At 46.5% G+C, this 27,378-nt stretch overlaps 2 protein-coding genes across 3 annotated transcripts; one reads left to right on the plus strand and one right to left on the minus strand.

The window, feature by feature from the left end:
• Positions 1–6,200: 6,200 nt before the first annotated feature.
• On the plus strand, positions 6,201–16,372 carry STOM (stomatin). 2 transcript variants are annotated; one of them, XM_058853986.1, is made up of 9 exons: positions 6,201–6,376; positions 10,045–10,148; positions 11,002–11,074; positions 11,613–11,695; positions 13,416–13,619; positions 14,106–14,240; positions 14,685–14,865; positions 15,766–15,882; positions 15,968–16,372. In XM_058853986.1, exons 1-8 carry the CDS (start codon positions 6,328–6,330, stop codon positions 15,876–15,878), a joined length of 942 nt encoding a protein of 313 aa, XP_058709969.1. In that variant the 5' UTR covers positions 6,201–6,327; the 3' UTR covers positions 15,879–15,882; positions 15,968–16,372. The 2 variants fall into 2 exon arrangements, with proteins under 2 accessions (XP_058709969.1, XP_058709968.1); XM_058853985.1 differs by having other exon boundaries at positions 15,766–16,372.
• A 261-nt stretch (positions 16,373–16,633) lies between these two features.
• On the minus strand, positions 16,634–26,529 carry GSN (gelsolin). The gene is made up of 17 exons (XM_058853984.1): positions 26,306–26,529; positions 24,976–25,177; positions 24,298–24,452; positions 23,306–23,467; positions 22,951–23,100; positions 22,625–22,714; positions 21,588–21,720; positions 21,275–21,363; positions 20,744–20,959; positions 20,056–20,189; positions 19,487–19,577; positions 19,138–19,308; positions 18,363–18,537; positions 17,963–18,087; positions 17,714–17,791; positions 17,225–17,285; positions 16,634–17,014 (listed from the first exon to the last, which is right to left on the minus strand). Exons 1-17 carry the CDS (start codon positions 26,438–26,440, stop codon positions 16,845–16,847), a joined length of 2,337 nt encoding a protein of 778 aa, XP_058709967.1. The 5' UTR covers positions 26,441–26,529; the 3' UTR covers positions 16,634–16,844.
• Between the last annotated feature and the right edge of the window lie 849 nt (positions 26,530–27,378).

Consider the following 27,378-nt stretch of genomic DNA (forward strand, 5'->3'; position numbering starts at 1 on the left):
TTCATCTCTGACCAGCATGTTCCATTTCTGATACGATGAATAAATTGTACTGTTGGCCTCGTTAGCACAGCCCATGGCACAGGGTTTGTGCAAAGGGTGCTGCAGCACCACGAGGGACAGGACAAGGGGGAACGGCTTCCCACGGACAGAGGGCAGGGTTGGATGGAATACTGGGAAGAAATTCTTCTCTGTGAGGGTGGGGAGGCCCTGGCACAGGTTGCCCGTGGATCCCAGATTGGGGATTGGCTTGGAGGTACCTGGTCCAGTCCATTGATGGACCTTAAGTTCCCTTCCAACCCAAACCACTCTGGAATTCCACGACAACCAGAGAAAGCAAGAGGCCACTGGCAGAGCTGTGGGGACTCTGGGACTGGAGGGATGTGGCTCAGCAGGGCAGGGTGGACATTTACCAGCAGAGAATGAGGAAGCCAGAAATGTGATGAGTCAGGACTGGAAATGCCTGGAGATGTGCACAGGAAATGCCCACATCTTATGACCAGCTTTAAGCAAGAAGTTAATGCTCAGATACGCAGTAAAAACAAATGTTTCAGCAACAGCAGCTGAATGGAAACTTACACCCATACTTTGACTGCTGAGCTGCAGCTTCTCTCCAGCAATCTGTCCTAAAAATCTCATCATTAAAGGCAGTGATTAAGACAGAAATGTCACCTTTCATTTATACAGCAGTTTTCATCCTGAAGCACTTCATTAACTATCTTTCCAAAGATCACTTTGCAACACTGATTCTGCTGTATTTCTCCTCTGTCTACCCAATCACAAAAAAGAGGCAGATTGTACCCTTTTCAGAATCCATCAGATAAAACCTTAAACTGGAGTTTCCATAGAAACACATCATGGGGCTCTCAGTTTCTCTATTAAACCTGTTCTTAAACTTTCGGCTTTACTTAATGCTAGATTTTCAAAAACGCCAATTAGCTCCTTCATTTTGTGTAGCAGTTGGACTCGATGATCTTGAAGGTCTTTTCCAACCTAAATGATTCTATGATTCTATAAAAAGACAAGGGAAGAACAACAGCTGCCATGGACAGGGGAACAACAGGGAAAATTATGGGGTTTGGCGATCCAGTAAAATCTCTGAGTGCCAGTCAAATCCCATTGGCACTTAAAATCTGTCAAAGGTTGTTATAGAAATCTGAGCCCCACAGGAACCCTGACTATGGAAAAAATAATATCATGAAAATGATGAACACAGGACTGGGCCATTTCAGGACTATTCTGACACAAATATATGACTCACCAGTCTACTGCCACTGACCCCCAGCTCAGAGCCAATTTTGTTGTCAATAAAAGTGAATACAAATGTTTGTCTTCATTTTCTTAACATTTCCTTTAGTTCTTTTTCTGCATCCAGTACAGTTTTATCACTGCTGCCAGAAATGTATTTGCAATAAAGTACATTTTTATTAGAAAGTCCCCAGAGCTTTGTTACTTTTATCATCAGATTTAGGCTGTATTGTTTGTCCTGAACTGCTTTCAGTGTCTCACACAGTTATTCTGGTTTAAAGTATAGAACTATTAAATACACGGAGTGAAATGTACAGCCCTTCAGTATCTTGTTTTTTCAGTAACATAATCTCTTATTCTGCAACTAAATCATTCAGGCATGCCAGAGTTCTGGAATGCAGCTCTGCTCCTTAATTCCAGGGATGGAGCAGTTACAAGTGCTAAACCCCCCAGGCTATCTAAGTGTGAGACAAACTTGTAATTTCGGTGACACATGCAGGAGGATTCCTTCTGAGCCTGGGTTTCTGGAATAGCAAAGTGACATTCCACTGCTGATTTGAGGCACCTTGATGACTTTGACTTGTTCTAGCACATTTGCTTGGTTTGTGTGTGTTACCTCAGGCTTCCTCTGCTTTGTCAGACTCGAATTTTCTCTTTTGCCAAACCTACAGAAGTAAAGAAATCATTATATTGAAAAATCAAAAAGAACCCTGGCTGCCCAGATGGATCCTGGGTAAGCCCAGAAATGACAAGAAAAGGCTCTGTGCACATGAGCAGCATAGGAAACAGGAGAAAGGTTTCTCCTTAGAGAGGCTGGCTGGAGAGGTCTGGGAAATTTGGAAATTTACAACTGCTACATACCCTTCTCTCCTTTTCCCCTCCCCCAGACTGGCTCCAGGGCTGCAGGAGCTCTTGGTCTGCTAAAAGTCTTGAAAACTCAGTCCTCTGCCTCACTGAACTGTAAGAAACACTTCACAAAACAAAAATTATCTCTAAAATATTCTCTGTAAGCAAATGACATCAGCAAAGACAGTTTAATTTGACTTTGATTTGTATTTGTAGACTTGAATATCCCTTAAGGGGATGTATGGGAGAATTCAAAGGAGCCAGTTATGTAGAATTTCCTAGATTTCTAAAATACTTGTAATATTCATAGATAGTTTGGCAGTAAAAATTTTTGCTGAAAATTTGACCAGATTTTCTTGATATTTGTAATACTGAAAGTATCCTAAGTCAGTTTATATATATTAAAATAATGCAGATTATTTTGCACAATGATTTGTTTCAAAGCTCAAATGCCCCCAGCAGCAGCACCCCATGGGAATGCAGACTACTGTGACCCCTGCTTTCTCCTTTAAATCCATGTACAGCAGCCCCAAAACTTGGGATTCCCTCAGGATGAGCTTGGCTTTGAATGATCTTTCATATTTATTTTCTAAGTGTAAACAACATAAAAATAATGAACCTCCCAGACTCAAAACTATTTTAAACTATGACTCTTTTAATGTGGGAGAAAATATTCTGTTTAAGGAAACCTGATTTTAGGACATTCTTATTTTGGATTATCCAACATATACATACTCTATTTCCACTGAAAACAAATAGTCCCATGACATAAAAATAGGCAACTAAATGAAATCCAGGCTGTTATAGCGTGGGAAATGTTTGTGGAACTTGCATTCTGGGTCTGATTACTTTTAGATGTTTTAGGGGAAACTGATTCAAAGCAGCGCTTTTAAGATTAAAGTAAAAATATATGGAGACAGACCTACTGCAAATGTATAAGGGAAGTGAAAAAGTTCTCCAGAGAATTAAAAATTCAACAAAATATTAAAACACATATGTGGCAAGAATCCAGTAATGTCCTGACATACTTAAAAGTACCCTTCAAAACTGGGGATGGCAAACAGCAGTGGAAAACAACTGTAAGGGTTGCTTAAAATGTATTGTAAACTGGGAAAAGCACACTAAAATAAGGCACCACAGCACCACACCTCACTACCAAACTGCCATGGCTAACCCCTGTGGGAAGCTCACAGCACACAGCACTTCATGTGTTTAGAAGAGCATGAGTAAAACTGAGGTTCCATGTAAAATGTAGTGTAATAAGCCAGCTCCAAACATAATTCTGAAACTGAATATTCCACAGCCAGCAACTTTTTAAGGTAAGAATCAACAACGGTTTCAGGAATAGCTTCTGTTATTATTCTATAATCATTGGGGACTACAACTTACTTCTCTGTTTAAAAAAAACACTGGGGTGACAAAAATCCATGCACTCAATACAAGCTTCAAGCACGGCTGTCAGCAGAGGCTGTGCCCAATATCCTGCTGACATCTAACGGCAGCTTGGTACACTACAGCAAAATCCCACTGCTGAATAAATATCCTGAGTGTAGAGCATTGCCTTCTGTAGCTGCTGATCCACCTCACACAAATCCTCCTTCTAATTACCTGCCCACCACACACACTGGAATTCAAGGAAAGGTGAGATAAATCAGGCCTCACTACACAGCAGTAGTGTAGTTCCTGCTGGCAGAACTCCCATATTTGAAATGACAGTGACTTATAGAAATAATAAAGCCAAAATCCAATGAAATGTTCCTCTTCATAAGATCTAGAAATTAATAAATCAATTTGCAAGTCCACTGTTTTCTTCTAGGCTGACAGAGATCAAGTTCTTTATTTCCTTTAGCTACTGAACCAAAAATTAGGACAGAAGATATTCTGATGTTATTATTCAGCAAAGAAGGAGAGGAGAGGGGAGGGGAGGGGAGGGGAAGGGGAAAGGAAGCTCTGCTGCTGGTCAGTGTCCTAGAAATGCCCTGTGGAGGAGCACCCAGATGGCAGCAGATGGCAGCAATGCCCCACAGGACAGTGGTGTCCTTGATCACCCCACCCAGGGGCTTTTCCAACTTCCCTGGCAAACAGCCAAAGAATAAAATTAATGGAATGCAGGCCCATCTAAAATTAGAGAGGAGCTTCCTCTTCTTTAAGCAAAATGCCAACATAAATTTGTACATCAGTACACAGCGTGCTGCTGAGATATTGCTGAACCAGGGTTCCCAGCTTATGGAGGAGAAAGGTCTTAATTGCTTATTTTTTACTTTAGAGAGGGAAAATGAATAGGTGCTTCCTCTTTCTTGCTGAAACAAGGTAAATCCATTCTGTACATCTTTTAATGAGCCATTTGTATAAATTTTCAAAGCACCTATAGAATCATAGAGCCATCATCTTATTATTGGCACCAGCTCAGGTTTTTTTAGTGCCAAATTTGCTGTGGATGATGGGGGTTCCTCACAGCTTAACTATTCTTTCCACAGAGCCTGTCCCTCCCATTTCCAGCACACACTTCCGTCCTGATTGATACTGATGCACTCTAAACCAGGCTATTTGACAGAAGATCCTAAGGTCAACCAGCCCATGGAATCTCACGGATTCTCATTCAGTTATAGCTAAGTGATATTTACAACCCATGGTCAAATATCACATTGCATTGTAAGTTTCCTCGTGCCATTTGCGAGCTGTGTGCAGGTGACAACTTGAGCATAGAATGATTATTTATCAGTTCTCATTTGGACAGCTCACAGGTTCTCCTTTCCTTCCACCTAAGTGAAAAATTAGACCCATGTGTATGTACACAGCATAGATAAACTCATAAAATTGTAGGATAAAAAGGTTCAGGAATTACTAATATGAGAATTGCAGGTGTCAGCACTCATAAATGTATTAATAGCTAACATGTGAGTAAAGATAATAGACAGAAGGAATTGTAAAAGGTCACTTGGGGATCTTGAGACAGATTTAGTCTTTAGTTTCATGTACTGCTCATCTGGATCAGTCTGAAATCAACTGACACAAGTTTGGCAGGAGGAGTTCACAGCAGCAATACGAAGAGTGCTCATGAAGGGTCATATACTCACTGGAGGAAATGCTGATCATTCTTCAGTGCTTTTCTTGACACTTGGAAACATGAAGAATCATGACTACATTTAGCATTCAGCTCCACTCGTACCTCATTCCTCAACCAATTGTGCTACCAAACCAAAATCTGTGCTCCTCTGGTACATAATGGACAGTGAGATTCAGGCTGTCCATTCAGGCTCTTCAAAAGAAGAGTTTAACACAGGATAACATCACCACTGAAAATAAATCTATTTTAGTAGTCTAATACCATTTTTGGTCATAGGCTGCAATGTGTTTATGAAGAAGTAATTGCACTCTGTTAGTAAGCAGTGTAACGTGAGAGATGCATGTTTGCACGTACACATTAATTACCAACATCCCACAGATAAAAAAACGTTAAAGAATAGCCAAGAATTACTTATAGACCTCATAACTGACACTGATATGGAATTCAACTTTGGAACTCCTATCAAATTTAACGAACTTTACAATCTGGTATGCAATGCCTGTGTGTGTATGATGTGCCTCTGCAGACCTTGTGGATGGAGCTGGTAGGAAAGCAGCAGAAATCATTACTGTGGCCTCTTCCAAAAGGGATGAAAGATCCCAATTCTCCACATGAGAGGAAGAGAGTGTGGGAAGAAAAGCAATAAAACCTCACGGAACAGTTGTTCCATCATCTCATTAAATGACACACGAGGCCGGGGCAGCTGGAAGTTTGCTCGCTGCTCCCCTCAGGAGAGGATGCCCGGTGCTCACTCACCTCAGGCCCCGGCTGCCCGCCGGGCCGGTCGCTCATTACGTGCCTTCCCCTCCTGCCTTCCCTGCCTTCCCTGCCCTGCCTGCTGCCCTCGGCCGCCCTCCGGCCGCTTCCCCTCAGCCGCTCCCGAGCGGGCGCCGCGCCCGGGGGTCCCTCCATGGTCGCTCCCTCAGGCCCTCAGCGGCAGTGGCGCCCCCTGGCGGCGGGGCCGGGCGCGCGCGGCCACACCCGGAGCGCGCGGGCGGGGCGGGGCGGGGCGGGGCGGGGCGGGCGCGCGGCGGCTGCGCTGAGGCGGCGCTGAGGGAGCCGGAGGGGACGGCGGTGACTTCGGGGGCGGCGGCGGCGGGACAGCGCAGAGGCGGCTCTGAGGGGACGCGGGACGGACTCCGAGGCGGCTCTGACGGGACTCGGGGACCATGGCAGACCACGAAGCGGGGTTCCCGCACAAGCCCCGGGCAGCGCCAGGTAACGGCCGCAGGGAGAGCGGGTAGGGGGCTGCTGTCCCCAAACGGCCCCGCAGCGGCCGCTCCTCGCGGGCTCCGTGAGCGGGGCGCCTTCGTGTCTCTCTCTCTCCGCTTTTTTCTTTCGGTTTTAATTATTGCTTTGTTTAGTCGCAGAGAAAAGTTTGAAGATGCTTCACCAAAGTTAAGCCCGCGGGAGGAGCGAGGAGCGGTCCTGCTTCGCTTCCCGGGCAGCCTCCGCTTCCCTGAGCCCCGGCTGCCAAGGGTCACCGGCGGCCCCGGAGCGACCCCGGCCCCGGCTGACGGGCGATGTCGAGCCCCCGGCCCCGGCTATCGGGGAGCCTTCAGCCCCGGCTATCGGGGAGCCTTCAGCCCCGGCTAACGGGGAGCCTTCAGCCCCGGCTAACGGGGGATGTCGAGCCCCCGGCCCCAGCTAGTGGGGGATGCTGAGCCTTGAGCCTCGGCTAACGGAGGATGCTGAGCCCACTGCCCCAGTAAACGGGGGATGTCGAGCCTCCTGCCCCGGAGAACGGGGGATACTGAGCCCTTAGCCCCAGTTAACGGAGGAGGCTGAGCCCGTAGCCCCAGTTAACGGAGGATGCTGAGCCCTTAGCCCCAGTTAACGGGGGATACTGAGCCCTTAGCCCCAGTTAACGGGGAATGCTGAGTCCTTAGCCCCAGTTAACGGAGGATGCTGAGCCCTTAGCCCCAGTTAACGGGGGATGCTGAGCCCTTAGCCCCAGTTAACGGGGGATGCTGAGTCCTTAGCCCCAGTTAACGGAGGAGACTGAGCCCTTAGCCCCAGTTAACGGGGGATACTGAGCCCTTAGCCCCAGTTAATGGAGGATGCTGAGTCCCAGCCCCAGTTAACGGGGGATACTGAGCCCTTAGCCCCAGTTAACGGGGGATACTGAGCCCTTAGCCCCAGTTAACGGAGGATCTGAGTCCCAGCCCCGGTTAACAGGGGATGCTGAGCCATCAGCCTGGTTAATGCAGGGCTGACCCCACTGCACCTTGGGGTACCGCAGCCGCAGGTGGTGCCTCGCGGTTCCTCACACCGCCCTCGGGAACGTGTCAGAGCATCACCATGAGCTGCCCCAGTGGTGTAACTCGGGTGGGTTTCTGTGGTCCGTGGTTTCCATTCCTGTGCAGTAATTCAGATCACTAAAGGGAACACCATGCAAATAATGACGAGCAGAGTCAACAGAAGTAATCCCCGGGGCGCTGCACCAGTAAATGAGAACAAGGAGAATTTAGGGATTGTTTTTTGACACTACTGTGGCTTTTCCCTGCAGCCACAGCCTGTCTAGGTGTGACTGGAGAAAGTGGTAGAAATCCTCAGGTGGGGCAATGACTTATAGTGAATTTTTACTTCTTGGTATCGTTATTGCCGTGGGGTTTGGCATTGCAGTTAGGAGGTGTTGGTGTGTAACATGGGTCAGGATGTTTTGGAGATGCACTGAGATAGCACAACTGACAGTTTCACTCACTGGAAGCTGGAATGTTTTCCTGTTACTTCCATTGTTCAGAAACAGGCAACAGAAAAGTTCTGATTTATTTTATGCTTTTCTCGTTTGCAGCCAGAGAAGGAAATGTATTTTTAAGATTGCTTTGTGTATGAAGCCTTTGGCTGGGTAATTTGAGTTGTTGTATAAATAACTGTGGATCTCTTTGGGCCTCATGCCCAATGCACATGCTGGTTCTGCGTTTCATGTGTAACTATGTTAGTAATTAATACTTCGCCATGGTCACGTCGGTGCCAGTCTTGTCTTTGCAAGAGAGAACATGAACATGCTGCTGAGGTGGTTTCTCCTGCAGCTCTCATGTGATCACAATGAAATATGGAGTAAGTGGCATTAGACGTAGTTTTGGTTGTTGGATGTCGTAATTTTGGGTATTTCCCATGTGAAATGCTCTGAGAAGCATCTGTGAAGACATCTAGTTCACTTTGAAATTGGTGTTTTGTTTTCAGACAGTGCACATTTTTGCTCTTTGTCCACTGACAAAGCTGTGTGCTTGTTTGGACTGTGGAGTCTTTGCAGAAGGAATAAATCACAAATGAACCATGTGCCACACCTTAAGCTGTAATGAGAACTTTCCTCTTCCATCTTAGCCTCCGGCACTAAGTGTGTATTATAAATTCTTAATACAGTTTGATGGTCCAAGGGATAATTTCCTGCTAAAGTAATGGTAACTGTACTAGTCAGCCTTAAAGGCATTGAAGGCTGATTCAATTATTTTTTTTTATTTTTTTAATAGTCTTTCTCCTTGTGGTTTATTTCTTAAAGAGGTTGCTCAAGCATATTTGCATTTTTTTTATTGCCTGCTTAGATTTGCCCACCACAGAGGGCTATAAATCCAAGGTGTGGGCTTGCTCGCCTTTTAGCTCAGGAGAAAATTCTAGTGGCAGGTTTAGGGATACTGTCAGCCATCACTTAGTGTGGGGTCAAGCCTTTGTTTTCATCCTGTGAGGTGGGCAGGGATGGGGATCACCTCCAGGAGCTGCAGTGTTACCTCTGCACCACCTCTGTCAGTCCCACTTGAGTGCTGTGAACTGGCTGCTCTCAGGATGCAGTGGCAATGAGCCTCACTGAGAAATCAGGCAAGAATTGCCTCTTGATGAACTTCTCCCAGTGCCATGATGAGATGGTTGACAGCTAGCTCATCCCACAAATGCCAGGCATGTTTCTTGTATTTCATAGAGTTTTCCACAAGACAGCATCTCTCTCCCTTCTTGTACTGTGAAAAACAACACATTCGTGCTAAATGAAGCATCACTCTTTGCTCAATCTTGAAATTTGACATCATTGGAGATGTGAGTTCTCCATGAAATAATGAATCTCCAGAGAAGGAAGGTGATGTTTGTGAGTGCTGGGTGTCACCCTGGGACATCCCTGCTTGGCAGCAGGCTCCTGGCAGCCCATGAGGAGTCTTAGCTGGCAGGATAAGAAGCTTCCTGTAGCTCTGTGAATGCCTCCCAGCCCACATTTTGTCATGGCTTTAGCTGGATAGCTTTTGAAACCACCAGCTCGTTATTTGATCCCAGAGTTACCTTCAGTTGGTATCTTCTTCTGACAGAGAAATAAGGCATGAGGAGTTTCTGGCCAAGAAATTCTTAATGGAGGCTTTATTTCACATCCTGCTAATCTTGTACCTCATCTTATCCAACTTCCCAGATCCAACAGGTCTGAGAATTGTGGTTTCCATAGATCTGCACCCATGACAGCTGGAACAGATCCCAAGTTCTAACAATGCTGTCCTAGAGCTGGCAGGCTGTGGGGTATTTGTATTTTACTCCTTACATGAAGTTCCTCTGACTTCTCAGAAAACAGAGGAACACGATTTGCACTGCTGCCTGTGAGTCACTCTGCTAGAAAAATCTGGGGGAGAGAAAGGCATTTGAGAATTGAATCATGAATGTTGGTACACTTCTGCATAAATGTTACCTGGACAGCATTCTGCCCTCAGCTATCATGCACAGCTTAGAGACTGGTGAAAATCAAAGCAGAATTTGGCTTTTAATTTGATTTCGAATCTAAACCTAATGCGTTTGGCATTAGGAGTAGTGCTAACAATGACTTATTTCAAGGAACATTGAACATAAATTCCCAATTTAGGCACTTTAATAGGCACTCACATGTTTAAAAAATTAAAATTTCTGCTCTTTCGTAGATGATGAAAACAGTGGCCTTGGTGTGTGTGGATGGATCCTGGTGACCATCTCGTTTATTTTCACTGTTCTTACATTTCCTATATCAATATGGATGTGCATAAAGGTAAAATTGTTCACTGCTAAGTTGGATTAAAACTTTAAGTGATGCGGAGTGGATATTATTGTTCTCAATTGGATTTACTTGTTCTGAACAGAAATTAATCCAACTCTGTTCTTTCTTGAGCTATAGCAGACAGTAGATTGCAGACCCCAGCACTTCACGGCATTTATCTTCAAACTGAAAATAAAAGTGGTATTACAATATTTGGTCAAAATAATTCTTGCATTGATGTCTTTACTACATCTGCCCAGTTGTCATGAGTAAATAAGCTCATTTGAAGGATCAGAATAATTGCAAGAACCTGTAACTACACTTAGAGAACTGATATTTTATTTTTTTTAAGGAGATCTCTCCCTGTGTATCACATGTTTAAACATGAAATTTGTAAATAGAAATCTGTAATTATGTACATAGATGTGGCTGCATGTGACACATTTGAAGACAGGGTGTTGTCTGTGATCGTTCTGAGGTTGATGTTTGCAGTTTCCAGACAGGATGAATTATTTCCTCCTGGCTTGGCTGATGTGGCATCAGAATTGGAGCTGGAAAAATCCCTGCCGGGTCACAAATGCTGCACTTTGTTGTGTTGTTGCCAGGATATTCCTGATGGCTGCTGCTGGTGCCTGGACCTGTCCAGGTGCCATCCTATTGAGAGCCTGAGGAATATTTCTTGTGGACTATTGTCCTGATTTTTTCCTTTTGCTCTTTACTTTTTGACAATAAAGTTTAGGCTAAAATTCTCAAAAGCAGCCAGTAAAGAAATGTGTATTAAATTTGAGACTCAAGACTGTCCTAATTTGGAATCCATCATGTGACTTCTGGAAACCCATGTATGACATCCAACAATCTGTTCCAGATTATCAAGGAATACGAGAGAGCCATCATCTTCAGACTTGGACGCATCCTAAAAGGGGGAGCAAAGGGACCAGGTATGTCCTGGACAGCAATTTGTTCCAGTTAGTCATCAGCAAAACAATAATGGAGTAGAGACATTGCAGTAAAGTAGCAAATGGATTTCTCAAGAATTCTGTAACTTCCAGTAAGAGGATGTGTTACAACAGGAATTGGACTTTATGAGCCTCGCAGGTCTCTTCCAGCTCATAAAGTTCTGATTTATACTCTGGATTGAGAAGACAGCAAACTTAATTTTACCCAGCTCTCCTTTGTTAATGTATGATCTGCAGGCAGAATCAAAAGCACTAAATGTAAAGAGAGTTTTGGGGCTGTTTTATTTTCAAATGTTAAAAATCTCTAAGTAAGTGATACCCAGATAAACTGAAGCTTCTCAGCATGCATTTTTGAAAATCTTACCTTGGTTTGGAAGCCACTAACAAGTGTTGTGCTGCTGAGCTCCTCACAAAGAGCTGCACAGCCACAACAGTTGGATTTCAGCTTACTGCCATAACAAGTTTTGTCTGCTCTAATGACCCATTTTCACATCTTCTTAAACCGATTTTTTTGGCACAGGTTTGTTTTTTGTCCTGCCTTGTACAGACAGCTTCATCAAAGTTGATATGAGAACCATCTCTTTTGATATCCCTCCTCAGGAGGTGAGTTTACATTTGCCTTTGCAAAGTACTTGGAGAATTTTGTGCACTTTGCTTTTCCTTCTCCTCTCTCGGTATTGGGTAATGTGCAGTTTGAATACAGATTCCTTGTGCAGGTGCAATGTATTGTGAAGAATACATAAATCCCTTAGAAATGTCATCCAGTTAGGGAAGAGCACTGAGAGAAAACAGATAATGCTCTGAGGACCAAATGAGGTAATTGAATACTGCCTGAGAACTGGAATGGGAGGGGTTTGGAACGAAGGCTACTGAGCTTCATACAACATTCCCTAATTGCTTCTGTGAAATCTGGAAGATTTCCAGGCACAGCAGGGATCTGTCCTGTGCCAATTTATCTACATGTATAAACTGGCTCAAGTAATGGGATGAAATTGGAATATACATCAAATGCTATTTATAGCAACTGGGGAATGAGTGGTCAGCTCCCTTCATTGGGTTTGTGTGCACGTGGCTCCTGTGCCCTGCCCTGCACATGATGAGGGTGCTGCCACTCATGGCAGGTCCTAAAGAACAAAATACTTTGATTTCTAGTCTGATTTTCCTTGGACATCCTAACTTAGTAGCAGAATGTCTCCAGAACATTAAGCCAGCTGAACTCAGTGCTGCCAACTCCACGGATAACAAAAGAAAAAAAGCTCAACTGTCCCTCTAAAAATAAGTTACTGAACAATTGTATCCTGATGGTTATAACTGTATCACTCATATATCAGGTGCATTTTGTGACAGACATGGCCCATGCTACCTGTGTCGTGCATCTGTTTCCTGTCAGATCTGTTCGTGGGTTTGTTGCTGCTGGTTAGCTGTAGATTGAGACAAATGGCAGCTGTCCTGGTACACTCTAAAGGGTAATTGGGAGAAACCTAATCACTGGCAGGCAGAATGTGCTTGCAGCTGCTGCTGAACCATTAGTGAGGTCATCAGTAATCCGGTTTTTCTTTTGACTTGATTAAATTATGCTTATGGATTTAGGTTTGTTTGTGTTCCTTACATAGAGGCACAAATCCATTTTTATTTGTTCAATGTGATTTCTGTACATGCTACTCATTCTTTAGCTTTTGTGTTATGAAAAACCTGCTAAAAGAGGTAGTTTGGGAAGGGACAGGACAGGTAAATCTTGAAGGTAACTGTGTACTGTGGAATGAGGGCAGCTCTGGGCATGGCCCTGGTTCTCTGAGCTGCCCTGTGCAGTGCCACCCTCCTGTCCCAGGAGGCTGCAGTTCTGCAGACCCCACAGCTCTGCTTTCAGGCTGCCTCACACAGCCCTGGTGTAACCTCACTGAAAGGCAGCACGGGGACGTGCCTGGGGATGACTCCTTGCCAGAATCACTGGTTAAACCTTCCCAGGAGAAGATGAATTTCAGAGTAAATAATTTCTGCCTTTTCTCTTTTTCCTGTCACTGGTATGACTTGCAGATTCCTCTGTGAATTCGAGGAAGTGGGTTAAAAATAACATTCGGGCAAAGCTAATGGAATGTATTTTTCACTGAGAAGTTTCTAATCCCATATTTAGTCTCAGCTTTGCAGAGCTGTATTGGGAAGTTTGTGAACACTGGGACACGTTCACCTGCAGCACATGTGTATAAGGACTTTAGTTTTCAAGACAGTGGGAAACCAGGACTCGGTGTAGTAAAGCAATTATTATTGTCATAATAATTAACCTTGTATTGATGGAATATTCTGTACTTTGCCCACTGCTTTTCAGATCCTGACCAAGGACTCGGTGACAATTAACGTGGATGGAGTGGTTTATTACAGGGTGCAGAATGCCACCCTTGCTGTGGCAAACATCACCAATGCCGACTCGGCCACCCGGCTCCTGGCACAGACCACCCTGAGGAATGTCCTGGGCACCAAAAGCCTCTCTGAGATCCTCTCTGACCGTGAGGAAATTGCACACAGCATGCAGGTATGAGCAGCTTGGAGCAATCCATCAAACAGCAGGTTAAGCAGCAATCCCAGGGATAACTTAAAGGTGTGGATTTATTTTATCTCTAAGTGATAAGTTGTGATTTGAAGCTGTAGGCAAAGCCCTGACAAGATCTCTTGGGAGAGAACTCTGTACAATAAGAATGAGGGACTAAGGGCACGTGGAACTAGCACATGGGAATGAGGGATACAGGACAGGAGTGCTTCCCTGGATCCTTGTGTCAGTCCTTCACTGTTGAAGGAAACTCTGCCACTGAATTCCTTCAATACTTTAACCAAGCTCTGGGGGTGTTTGTTAGTTTAAAACAGTTGTGCTCTTATAGATGCCAAATCACACTATGAATACTAAAGCCCTGAAAGTCTGAGAATTTGAAGAGAATTCATTTGGTTTATTGGTCATTCTTCAAATTTGGGCATTAGTTTGAGCCGGGTGTGTGGCTTCACTTGCCTGTTCTGCCTCCTGTAGGTCACACTTGATGATGCAACAGACGATTGGGGCATTAAGGTGGAACGTGTGGAGATCAAGGATGTGAAGTTACCTGTCCAGCTGCAGAGAGCCATGGCTGCAGAAGCAGAGGCTGCCCGGGAGGCGAGAGCCAAGGTAATGACATCAGTCTGGGGACTGGATTTGGCTTTTCTCAAGTAAGAAATACACCATTCCCTCTCAAGCCCTTGCAGATACAAAAAGGTACAGCTTGAGGGAGAAAGTATTTTCAGCTATCTGTGGGGAGTGCCTCTGATTTTGAGAGGCAGTGCTGGAAGAAACACAAAAGCTTTTGAAGACAGAAGAAACACTTGCATTGTATTGTCAAGCCCTGATGCCAGCTTTTGTGATCCTGCATTCTGGATGGGAGGATACCAGGCACTGGGGCCTGGAGAACAAGCAGGAGTGGCTTGTGCCTGCTGAAAGCACATGCCCAGGGCAGGTCACTTCCCAGGGTGCTGGGCACTGGCTTTGGTACCTGCCTAGGGCTGAAATCACCCTGTGGATTGCCCGTTCCTCCTGTGCAGGATGAGTTCAGTTTCACTCGTTTTGCCTCCCCAGGTGATTGCGGCCGAGGGGGAGATGAACGCGTCCAGGGCCCTGAAGGAGGCGTCCATGGTGATCACAGAGTCTCCTGCTGCTCTGCAGCTCCGGTACCTGCAGACCCTGACCACCATTGCTGCTGAGAAGAATTCCACCATCGTCTTCCCCCTGCCCATAAACATCCTGCAGGGCCTCCTAGGTGTGAAGGAGTAGAGAGGCTGGGAGGGGCAAGCTCGGGTCAGCCCATGTTTGCAGCACTGAATTCCCTGTATAGTGTAGCTTGTGGAAGTGTTAGCAAAGTGGGTTTGCTGAGGAACCTTTTTGTTTTACTGAGTGTGTTATAGAACTTGTATGTAATGTGACTTGTATGTAATGAATGTGGACAATCGCAATATTTGAAGTTGAAGACCTCTCAGAATGATTACAAGCAGGTTGTGATCTTAAATGAGATTTATCCATATCACCCTGGATGGGACACCTCTAATCCAAAACCTCCTTTTCAAATAGAATAGGAAACTGGTTGTGGTAGAGGTGATCCAACATTTGGAATTATTCCTTCTACAAAATGGGTCTGGAGCCCTGCAAGGAAAGTGGAATAGTGTCCTGGGGACTCCTGAAAATCAGGCTCATGCTCTGTAAACCAGTCCCCATTGATGAGAAACAGTTGTTAGTGGAACTTTCTGTCTTTCTGCCACCCAGGAATGGCACAAATATGCCGTGGTTATGGATACAACGTGCTTGTGGTCACTGATGGGCTGCTGTTATTATGGGGCTGTGTCTGAATAGAGTTACACTGCTTTAGAGCACTGAAAAGCTCTGCCTGTACCTGTTTCTCCTAAAAATATTTTTTAAAACCCAAAGTACTGCATTTTATCCCGATCTAAAACCTTATATCTCTAGGAAATGACATGTCTGTAAGTAGCAGGGAGGAGTGATGTTTAACAGAAGATGTTGCACTGGTGCTTTACCTGTTGGTGCTGCTCTGTGCAGACCTGGAGTGGTTGTTGTGTTAATAAGGGTTTATATTCCATCCTCAAAGCAGCTGGGCCTCAGCTCACATAACCCAAGCTGTTAAACTTCTTGTTTTGTACCTCTGTAGTACAGATTAATAAGAGAAGACCTGGATTCCGCATGGGTGAGGCTGGCAGCAGCAGTGCATCTGACATCCATAAATTCTGGGACGTGGCAATGGAACTGAAATGCCAAGAGTAATGATGTAAGTGCCCTTCTCCCACTGGCCAGCATAACTCCATAAGTTGTTTCTTATGCCCTTTCTGCTCCAATCAGCTCTGTATTTACAGGTGTTTAAGGCCTGGGTACCTGTGCCTCGACACGCTGTGCCTTTGTCACTGGCAGGAGATGCCCAAGTGCTGTTGCTTTTCTGCCTGTCTGCTGGGCAGGTTTTTCTCTGCATCACCAAAGGAATATTGTGTTTGTGTTTGTCAAGGTGGCAGCTCATGTAAGCTGAGCTTAACTTCTGGCTAGGAGCGGGAGAATCAGTTAACAAAGCTGGAATAATTAGCATTGCTGTGCTCAGGCACTTGGAGTGGGAAACAGAGCAAGTGCACAGCTCCAGGTTAATCCTTAGGGAAGATGAATCACTCTGTAACTCCCGCTGCTGCTGCTGCAGGTGCCACCCCTGTGAATTCTTGTTGACAGCACAAGATGCTTTTTTCTCTCATCCTGAATAAAAAACATGTTGTTTACTAATGAGTGAGTTTCTGAAAGAGTAAAATACTGTTTATCAGGGTCTCAAATGCATATCATTCTGAAGAAGGGAAAGCAAAGCAGTCCCAAACTTCTCAAAATATTTTCTGTAATATTTTAGTAAAAAGTCTATGTGCAAAAGATGGCACAAAGAAGGTTTTGTTTTCTAAGGCGTGTTCAAACATGGGATCTACGCCTGCTCTTTAATGTTTTCTTCGTGTTTCTTTCTGATGTTTGTTTCTTCATAACAAACCCCACCGTTTCTGTTCTTCCCATATTTCATACAAGCTTTATTGTATTAAATATAATCAAAGCAAGGAGTGGGGTCAATGACTGGTCATGATTGTTTTCGGAAATTATTGCACAGCTAATTGGCTATTAACATCATTCCCTCGTTAACACACATCCTGCAGGAGGAAGGAGCTCTTGAAGGCATCGAAGGCACTGAAATTGCTCTGTTTCAAACACTCCTCACACATCCACATCTGCCATTGCTCTCTGCAGGGGATCCACAGCCCAGTAGTCATCGTCCCAGCCCAGGAACCAGCCGGAGAAGGTGGGAGGCTCGAAGCCCTGTTTGACGATGGTCACCGGGGTCCTCTTGTCCCGCGTGGAGGGGTCTGTGTCAATGTAGCGCTTGGCTGGGGACACAGGGAGGGGATCTCACTCAGCACCAGGCCTGCAGAGGCTGCCAGAGGCAGCTTCATGTTGGCCATTTCAACAAAAATACCCACTCAAAGTTTGTACCCTATGGTTTTAGCTATGCCTATCAGAATATAAATTGCATGAATCATGCTCACACAGTGGGAAAATGAGAAAGGGATAGTTCAGAGAGGAAAATGTGACATTACCAGACTTCAGCGCCTCAGTCTTTTCTTCTTCTTGGGCATCTTTCCCAATCCATACAAAGACCTAAAGATAAAAATACTAATTACTTCAGCAACAATCATTCTCTTTATGAAGGGATAATTTAGATGAAGCCTCAGTGAACAGAGTGTGACAAAAACCATAAAATCCTCGTGTTGGTGTGCCTGGGTTGTTGACCAACATGATCAAAGGTCTATTGGTCAATAATGAGAAGATTTTTGCCTGCATTTTATCTTCATGAACTGTAGACTCTTGAACAAATTCTACAGTAGCTTCACATCAGGGGAAAATAGCAGATGTTAGAACATTTTTTTATAAAACATCGAAATTCATATCTTGAGTTGCCTGTGGCTGATGTGTGCTGGATCTGTAATACAACAGCACCTCTGCCTGTTGTTGTGGTTCAGGTCTCAATCCAGAGCCAACCTGTGCCTGTTCTTTTCTCATCTTGTCCCCCTGTAAACGTGACATACCTGATCCCATGTGTCCAGGAGCATCACATCATCTGTGGCAAGGTCATCCTGAGTCAGATCTCCAGGAACTTCTTCAATCTGGAAAACAGAGGGCTAAGATGAGCACAGGCTTCAGGCATCACTTTATCTGTACAGGACAAACCACACAAAGATCAGGTGTAACTGCTGGGGGGGGGGCTCAGAGCAGCTGGGCCTGAGCTGTTCCAGGCCTGTCAGGTGGATGCTGAATGAATCCCCCCAGACACTCACGGTGAAGCGCCCGCTCTTGTTGGAGCACGCGAAGAGACGCGGGGGGTGAGTGTCCATCTTCTTGTCCTTGAGGCGCGGCGAGGTGCGGTACGGAGCTTTGCCACCCAAGGCTGCCCAGAAATTGTCTGGAAAACAGAAAGAGAGGCTGATGCTTCTCCTGTTCATGGAACCCACACCAGGGTTATGGTTTGGGCAGGACTTGAAGCATTCTTCTGGGCCAGAAAGTCCCAATGGCTGCAGACATATGAGAGTGCTGTTAAACAATGAAAAGAGCCCAGAGAAGCTCGTCTTTGCCCATGTCCACATTTTCTTGTTCTGGGAGACAAAATATCCATTAAATAATTGCTGAGGATGTGCAGCTACACAGAAATGATCACAGACTCCACTGTGACCCTCTCACCTGGCTCTTTGCCCTCAGCAACCTGCACTGGGCGAGCTCCCAGTATCTTCAGCAGCTCCTGTGCTCCTGATTTCTCAGCATTGCTGGCTCCTTGGCCAACCCACAGGTAGGCAGCAGAGGGAGTTTTCAGGACAAAGGCATCGTTGGAGTTCAGCTGACTGGCTGTAGGATCCAGCTGAAAAGAAAGAACACTGCAGGTGTCAGATGTAACCATCCTCTACTTCAAAATCAAACCAGAACCTACAGTTGAATAAACTGCAAACAAGATTTTCCATATGAGCATGTAAGGCTGTCAGATGTGTTGCATAGTCCCTGTATCCAAGTGATGAGTTAGATTTTCCACATGGGAAGAGTAAGTAACTGTTTCAGTGTGTGATTACAGCTATACATGACCTATAGCAGGAATGCCTGGCTGTCACTGTGCCAGTCCTGGTGGTTATGGCAGGAGATTTAGGAGCTCACCAGGGAGCCCATGGCAGAGCAGTCCCTGCTGCCAACACTGAACAATCAGTAACACCAATTCCTCTGTGTCAACAAGGACAAGCCTCTTGAAGCTGGAAATCTGGAAGGTTCCTGCAGCCATAAACCACTGCCCTCTCCTGATCAGTGCTGTTGCACAGAGGCATTTGTGAGTGTTTTCTCTCAGAGCAGTGGGGCTCTGAACCCATGTCCTGGCCCAAGCTCCTCTTCCATACAGAGAGCTGAACTCTTCAGTGGTCATGTTCCCATCGTGGGCTGTACACACAGCACCAAGGCTGACTCTCCCCCCACGTACCTCCACTGCTCTGGTGGCTCCAGAGGTGCTGGAGCGGACCTGGAACAGCCGCGTTGCTGCAGGTGCAGTCTGGCCTCCTTCCCTCGAGGTTCCACCCTTGTAAACAACCAAGGGCTTTCCACCAAACATGCTCACCAGGTGAGGGGGCTCTTTCCCTTGAATTACTCGTTTCTGAAGAAAAAAAAAACTTGCTGTCAGTTTTGAGGAGCACAAGACCAACCAGAAATGGCTTTTACAACCCTCTGTCGAGAGGGAATATTCACAGAGCACCCAGCTGGGCCAGGTGTTTAATACATATATATTCTTTATTCTCCCAGTGTTGGGGTTGGTTTCTGCTGGGTCTCTTTACCTGCACGGGGCTGCCTCCCAGCTCCTCATCCAGCTGCACTGAGAGGAATGCAGAGGTCGCAATCTCATCCTGTGTGGAGTCAGCGCCCTGCCTGGAGAACAAGGCCAAATCACAGCTTTAATCTCAGCCTTTCCCCACACACACAAACCTTACAGAGATCAAGAGGAGGTAAAGAAACCCTGTGTTACAGAATCTCTGCAGCACTTCATTCAACACAAAGGAGAACTCCTTATCCTCTATTGTAGCACAGTGAGTACAGGGGGAAATAAGAACCCTTCCTAGATAAGCAGAACTCTCCTAGATAAGCAGAGCTTGATCCAAAGAAGGGAGTAATAACCAGCGTGGGGAAGATGGAAACAAAAAAAACCTCACACAGTAATTCCCTCCATTGTTCCACTTCAAATGAACATCCCAGACCTCTGGTATTGTTTTACTTGCAAGGGAAAGTTATCCAGGGTGAAACTTTATCCCCCAGAGACCCTCTGAAAGCGGGAACCAGCAGTGATGGATTTTCTGAGGGGACTCGCAGCCGCAGCGTTCCCTGACTCGCCCCGGCACAAGTCCCGTACCAGGTGTAGATGATCTGTCCCCGCTTCCCGTCGTGCTGATAATCGTACAGGATGATGTAGCTGTCCCCGCCGTAGAACTGCCCGTACGTGGCGGGGTCCACCGGCACCTTCTCGGAGCCTTCTATTCTCCAGATCTGGTGGGAGAGGATGAGGCGCTGCAGGACGCTCCCGCTGCCGCAGATCCCGCATCCCCGGCGGAGCAGCCGCGCCCTCTGCCGGGCCCGCCGGGACAATCCCCGCCCGCTCCTGCGCCGGGCCCAGCGGAGCCCTGCGGCTCCTCAGCGCTTTATTAAACACACAAACCTCAGCCGGGACTGCACTGGCCTTCTGGACACTCCCCAGCCCCGTCAAGCCCAACTCCACCCCTGTTCTGTGCTCAAAGTCATGAATGCAGGTGCTCCAAGACATTCACACATGTGATGGCAACAGGGAGAATAACCAGGAGGAGGAGGAGGAATAAAGCCATGTCCACAGAGCTGGGAAATCGTGGAGTCAGAGTCAACCCTACTTTTCTGCAGGGCTTTCAAGACCCTGCTGATATTTCTGGTGTCAGAAATTCCCCCAGTAACTACAAGACCTCAGTGTTGATGACTCTGGCCTCTGTTTGTCTTGCTGCTCTTGCAGAAATGCCATTGAGTAGCAAAGAAAAGTTTGGAAACCTTCCCAGAGGGATTGTGCCACCACTGACCTGTTTCTTGCCAGAGCCATCATCCTCCATGCCGTGCTGGGCAGCCATGGCCTTGGAGCTGTGCAGGGTGGCCGCGTCGAAAGGGACCTGCTCAATCTTGGCAACGTGGCCAGAAACGTGAGGCTGCCCCATCCCTTCTGTCTGGTCCTTGTCCCGCCAGTTCTTGAAGAATTGCTTGAACAAAGGTGTCTCACCACTCTCAGGGAGGACTTGGATCTGAAAGGAATGAGCCTTTAGAACCATGTCCCTAAGAACAGGAGGTTTATCTACTCCTCTTTTTCACTCCTATAAGAAGTCATGGAAAAGGTAAAAGAGTATCTGAGAGGAAGAAACTTTAACTACCAGCTGTTCTGGGGCAAATGCTGCTTTAGCCCAGGAGCAGCACTGCAGAATGTCCCCAAACAGAGCAGATCTCCCACAACAGGACTACTTGAAAGGCCAACAGGGACACCTGAGCCATCGTGCTCCACAGTCCCTGGCCCATGTGGCAGAAAAGTGACCCCAGAGCTTGGGGCTGCCATAGATCCTTACCTGGGTGTGTTTGGGATAACCCATCTTGTCAATGAACTCGGAGGCTGTTTTCAGTGCTGCCTTCTTCTCTTCAGAGTTGGCACCTTTACCTTTAATGAAAATATAGAGAAAGGGGGTCAGGTTTTTTACCCAGAGAAGAAACTGTGCCAGGTAGCTTTTGCAAGAGCAGAAGGGCTCAGCCTTCCAGATAAATGATGCCAAATAACAAATGACCATTGCTCGATCTCTTTTGTGCCTGTTGTGATGGCTGAGAGAGAACAACTGCCTTTCTATTTATGATATTAATTCTTTTCTCCCTGGTTCTCTCAGGTACCTTTCCAAACAAAGATCTTTCCATCTGTGCCATGGTCCAGGATGAAGCAGTCGTCTGTACTCAGGGCTGCCTGGGAGAAGGGGTTCTCATCTGCCACCAGGGACACTGCCATGTTCCCAGCCCCATTGGAGACCTGTGACAACACAGCACAGAGGTCACATAAGTCACCCTCTGCTCCCCCCTGCTCCGTGGCCATAGCTCAGAACTCAGGGAGGGAAGGGAAATCCATTTGATTGCACTGGCTGCTGCAGGCACTATTGTTTTCAAACAGGATACCCCTGACACAGCTACAGTATGGCAAAAACAAAACACTTTGAAGATTTCAAGTATTTCTAGCAAAGCAGATACTGCTGGGACCAAAGAGAGATTGGTCCAAAATGGGAAATATCCTCAGTGCAAAGGAAATATCTTCCTAAGCAAACTAACTGCACACAGGGACTGGAGGGTAACTGGGAAGAGCCTCCCTGTATAAAGCAGGATTAAAAATCTGAGTTCCTCTACTGACTAATGCATAAGGTGCCACATAACAAACCATCTTAGCAGATATTCATCCCATGGATACCAGAGGCTGCTTGGAGAAGACTCCTCCCAGAAAGTCTTGGACACTCTCCTCCACTCACACAGCTGATGGCAAGTGGCACTGTCCAAGTCATGGCTTCATCTGGGTGTTGAAAGGGGCAGGTCCTGCTTCTCAGGCTCACTGTTTCTAGTTCTTTCCTGTCACCTTCCTAACACAATACCTGACAGCACAGAGGAAAACTCCCTTTTTCCCTCATTTGTTTCACACTCCACTTTTCTCCTAAAAAACCCTCAAGTACCAGCTGTCTCACTGCAGTCATAAGTGGTGACAAACACAACAGAAAGTACATGGACATGCGGTGTAAGCAGCCAAAGTTCATACATAAAACTTGTTAAGAAGCAGAGTTAGGCAGGACTGAGACTCAGAGCAGCTCAGCTCCTCTCTGCTATTGCACCTCCACCTAATTTCACCCAGATCACTCCGTTCTCCCCAGAGTTATGTCAGGATTCCTCGTTACCTTGTAGAGCTTAGCCAGCTTCCTGTTGGCTGTGTCGGTTTTGGTCTCATCAGAAGCTCCTTCTGGCAAACTGGGCTTTGGTCCCAGGACCTGTGAGGGAGAGAAAAACCATTACCAGCCAGTCCAAGAGGATCTTCCTCCCCAGGTGCTCCAGTCAAGAGAATGAGTAGAAGAGAATTCCAGATCAATCATGTAAATTCCCTCTGATGTCCCAGCAGGGCAGAGGACCAGGTCTGCACAGAGCTCTGTGTTTATACCACACACACCACCTTTCCCCCACACCACACTTCCCACTCCAGCACTGACAAATGGACACAGGGAATAACCTGGAGCATTTCCTCGCGCTCGGATCCCTCCTCTGACACGTAAACCTTGGCGCGCCCGTTGCGCTCGTTGTCCCGGATCCCCTTGGCCAGCACCGTGGCCTTCAGCCGCTCCTGGCGATTGCTCTTGGAGCCACACCATTGGAAAATGTTCTGGGGGAAGGAGAAAGTTGTGTTCAGAGCATGACAACACCTCTCTAGATGAGACAGGACTCAGCTGGGACTGAACTATGTCAGTGCTTCAGGATGCTCAGCACTGAGATGGCTTCAGCAGAGAGGGGAGGAAAACCTCATGTGAAGTGTCAGACACATCCTGCCCCCTGAATTCTGCCACACCTGCCTCTGACGTGGTACTCACACTGCCCAGGTCCAGGATGAAACAGTCCCCTGTGTTGAAGCTGTCCCAGCTCACAGGAACCTCCGTGGCCCGGACTGTTCGCCTGCCTTTGACCTGCAGCAGCCTCTGCACAGTGACCTCGTTGGGAACCACGTGCCTGAAGCCAGAAGCCACACCACCAGCCTGGGGGGAAACACAGGAGCAAGGATTCACACCAGGACTGAGGAGAAGAGTATATTCCCATGTGTATAACATGTCCTGCCTACCAGAAATTATCCCAAGCTCAGGATTCACTTTCTCTGCTGATAGACACTGGGAATTATTTATCAATGCAGGCAACAGGCCCCATGTCAGTTACCCTCAAAAAAGCACAACCAAGTTTAAATGGATGAAAGTAACAACAAATGAGTGGGAGATAAACAAAACAGAAAGATCAGCAAAGTCTCAGACATGAAGAAATGTGAGCACTTTGCAAGCATGTGACCTGATATCACTTTGCTTGTGCCTTTGGATTCCTAACAGACACAACTGCTTGACTGCATGTTTTCACTTCTATCCCACTTTATTGTGATGGCAGGGAGGAGTAACTCCTACTGCTGCTCATCTCCTTTACCAAAACATTGCACATGCTGGGAGGGTGGGCTAAGCACAGAGACTACAAGGTCAAACTGTTATGCAAGTGGGGAGAAATCAAATCTCCTGGGTGGGCGTTCCCCATTAACTTTGCTGCTTCTTAAATTCATTCCAGGTGCCTTGGGACTGTTCTTTCCTCTGCCTCTTGAAGAAAAACAAAACCTTGATTCCTAAAATTTTCTGGGGCTTTCCTTGTGTATTATTAATTCAGCCAAATCTCTCCCACTGGGATCTGCTGTTCTCCACCCTGTGCAGTTCCAACTCATCGAAAACATCTGGCTGAGAATAGGTTTTAAGCAACTGGAAAAAGGGCAATTCTCACTCCCCTGGGAATTGGGCAGGATGCCATTTCTTACAGGCTCGAGGCAGTTGTCACTCACCTTATATTTGATGCCAGATTTGAAGTAGCCCAGGAAGGTGGGGGACTCGTGGCCCTGCACCTCGCGGTGCTGCACAGCCTTTCCCTGCAGGTGCTCATCCATCTGCACAGTGAAGATGGCAGCAGCCCCACGCTCATCCTGAGAGCTTTCATCACCTGAAACATGGAGAGAGACACTGGCAGGGTCTGCCTCTGCATTCAACTGTGCAAACACATGGGGAGAAAGCAGATTTAACTGGGATTTGTCAAAGAGCCTGGGGTTTGCAGGCTCTGGGGACAGCCTTGGCACAGTGCTCTGACATGGACTGCAGAGGGCAGTTAGGAGAGGGAAAAATCCCACTCCCTGATCAGGAGGAACACGACTGATATCCCTCCTTTCAGGCAGAAAGGATTTCAGCCAGACCTTTCACCTGAAATCTTGTCTTCCCTGTGAACCTCTGCAGAACAGGGACTTACCTGTCCTACAGCCCAGGAAAAGCTGGTTTTAAGATCAGAGGTGGCTGTAGTCTCTATTGCAGACACCATGCAAATATTTGACATGAGTAGGGCTACTTACACCCAGAACTGCATTCTCCCTGAGCTGCTTTTTATTTCCTTGGGGAGCATTTAATGGTTGGAGCAGACAGGCTCCGGGGTCACTGTGGGCTCCCAGCTCTGCAGGGACACTCCCAGCACTCACCCAACCAGAAGTGCAGGTCGTACTGGAGGTTCCCGCTGCGCTGCTTGATGGTGTTCAGCACCAGGTAGGAATCTCCAGTGAAGAAATCTCCATACAGGTTCTTTGGCACTGGGACCAAATCAAATTTCTCGACCCTCCAGATCTGAAGGCCGGGTTCCTTCCCAGCCTTCAAGAACTCCGCGTGTTCCACCATGCTGACAGGCTGGGGGTGAGACAGAGGATGCTGTTCAGTGGGCAGGACACAAGGAAGTATTTGAATTAAATTGCTTCTCATCTCTTAACTTGTTGTGCCAGGCAAAAAGTAGAAAGTTTCCTTTTTATTCTTGCACCGAGTTTTGAAGGAGTGAAAAACATAAGGGTGTGTGTGGAAAGAATCTCTCCATTGATCACTGTTCATTTTCACTTCCAATCACCTCAACTTCCTAGTTTATTCCTGGTTTATCCTCTTCTAAACTCCACTGTCTCTCACTCTGGATTTTAATCTCTGTATTTTCCTTACTAATTTATAACTTTTCAGTATGTCACATAAGTGAAGCTTGACATTCCCAGGCTGCCAGAAAGAAACCCCTTTTAAGTCCACATGTACATCCTGCACAAACATGACTTGCAGGTTTTCTAAAACCAAATAGAAAATGCTGTGAATATCATTGAATATTTAGGTAATTAACAGGTTTCTTAAAGCTCTTCTGTTCTGACCTTTTAACTGCTCCCTTGTAGGAATTACATTAATTTACACAACATCCTGTCCTAAGGACATCGCAATTTTGGTTTAATATGTTTATTGCCATACTTATGCAATATATCAACACGGTGCAATATCCTTTTTCTTAAACAAACATAATGAACACTTTTCTCTCTTATAGAATAATTCACTTTGGTAATTTTGAAAGGAAAGAAAACTGATGTATTGGCAAAGAGGTCTATCCATTGATCACATCATGCCTTTGAGTGCTATCAGGTAACAGGGAAGAAAACATTACAATATTACATTAGAAGCATTCAGTACTTTGACAAAGAAGATGGTTCACAGCAGCTGATGGACAAAAGTAAAATATGCTCAGTTTTCAAGGCAGAAACAAAGAATGTTACAAACTAGAAAGCAAAATAGCAAGTTAGTTATCACAGTGATTCCTAAGCTGAAATCAGACATCAAAGATGGAAAAGAATGAACTTTATGAATGGACTTTATCATGATGATTCCAGCCTGAGTCCTCCCAAATTCCCACTAAAAACCAGACAAAACCCTGACAAAGAGTTAAAGAAGAGGGACTCCTGTAGGTAGCTGGAAGCAGCAGTTTTTCAGTGTTTAATTGTGATGTTCATCACTTACCACAGCTGAAAGCACAACAGCTGCTGTAAGAACATATCCCAGCCCTGCCACAGACATGGAGCTGACACAGCTCAGCTTCAGAGCCATTGTGCAGAAAATGGTGAGGAAAAGATAATTGAAGTCCTTTCTGCCCATTTCTAGGAGCAAATGGGCTTCTCCCTCCTCGTGCAGAGCTGTGGGGAGTCCCAGCTCCCTGCTCCTCTGGCTGCTGGGGAAGATGAAGAGCAGAAGCCAATCTTTTATCGGGGACAAACACACCCAGCCCCTCGGCAGCACAGGGGCGGAACGCGTTTGTGCAAACAATCCTGCTGGAATCCCAGAGCCTCTCCAGCCTCTCCCGGAGCCCAGCAGGCGCTCACTCCACACAATGTGCGATCCATTACCGACAGCGAGCCAGGGTCACACCGGCCAAACCTCCCCTCACAGCGAGGGATTAACACACATCAGCAACAGAGGCGATTTTGTCAGCTGAGAGCTGGAAAGGCGATGAGATGCAGAGGAACAGCACGGCGGCTCCAGCTGGCAGCAGATGCAGGGAAAGAGACTTTGGAGAAGAAAAGGATTCAAGTGAGCATCCTGAGGATGGGGGAATGCAGCCTCAGCTCCCTGGACTTGTCAGAGGAGCAGAGTTCAGCCCGTGCTTTGCACCTGGATGAGCTTCCACACTCTGTCACTGTCACTGACAGCTCGGGAGGGTTTGGGGATGCACTGATGGATTTCCCGGGTTCACAACAGAGCATTCACAGTCTGGTAGGTGACAGAACAAAAGCTCATTCAGTAATTCAATAATTGCACAATCCAGTATTTCTGAGGGTGCAGCAACACCCTGTGACAGGAACACAACAGCCATCAAACCTGCTCGGCCCAAAGGAATTACAACAGGGCTGATTGTAGCACCCCAACAATCTGCCACCAATAAAGAGATTATTCTTCCAACTGTCTCACACTGCAGCAAGTTCATCCATCACATTTTCCAAGTGCTGGCAGCGAGTGAACTGTGTGGGAACCTTTCCCTGTGGCCCTCAGGAATGGAGCAGCCACACAATGTGGAGTTGTGCTGCTGGGCACTTTTG

The sequence above is a fragment of the Poecile atricapillus genome, chromosome 20, assembly GCF_030490865.1.
Source record: "Poecile atricapillus isolate bPoeAtr1 chromosome 20, bPoeAtr1.hap1, whole genome shotgun sequence".
Classification (NCBI taxonomy): Eukaryota; Metazoa; Chordata; class Aves; order Passeriformes; family Paridae; genus Poecile; species Poecile atricapillus.

Bases quoted from the DNA above. Each gene is read 5' to 3' on its own strand.
- STOM (XM_058853985.1), top strand. From the start codon at position 6,328: ATGGCAGACCACGAAGCGGGGTTCCCGCACAAGCCCCGGGCAGCGCCA. The intron at 10,149-11,001 runs GTAAAATTGTTC...AATCTGTTCCAG, and splicing joins CAATATGGATGTGCATAAAG to ATTATCAAGGAATACGAGAG. The intron at 11,075-11,612 runs GTATGTCCTGGA...TTTTTGGCACAG, and splicing joins AGGGGGAGCAAAGGGACCAG to GTTTGTTTTTTGTCCTGCCT.
- GSN (XM_058853984.1), bottom strand. From the start codon at position 26,440: ATGGGCAGAAAGGACTTCAATTATCTTTTCCTCACCATTTTCTGCACA. The intron at 22,715-22,950 runs GTTATTCCCTGT...TCTCCCTCACAG, and splicing joins AGCGCGAGGAAATGCTCCAG to GTCCTGGGACCAAAGCCCAG. The intron at 19,309-19,486 runs GTAAAGAGACCC...TTTTTTCTTCAG, and splicing joins TGGGAGGCAGCCCCGTGCAG to AAACGAGTAATTCAAGGGAA.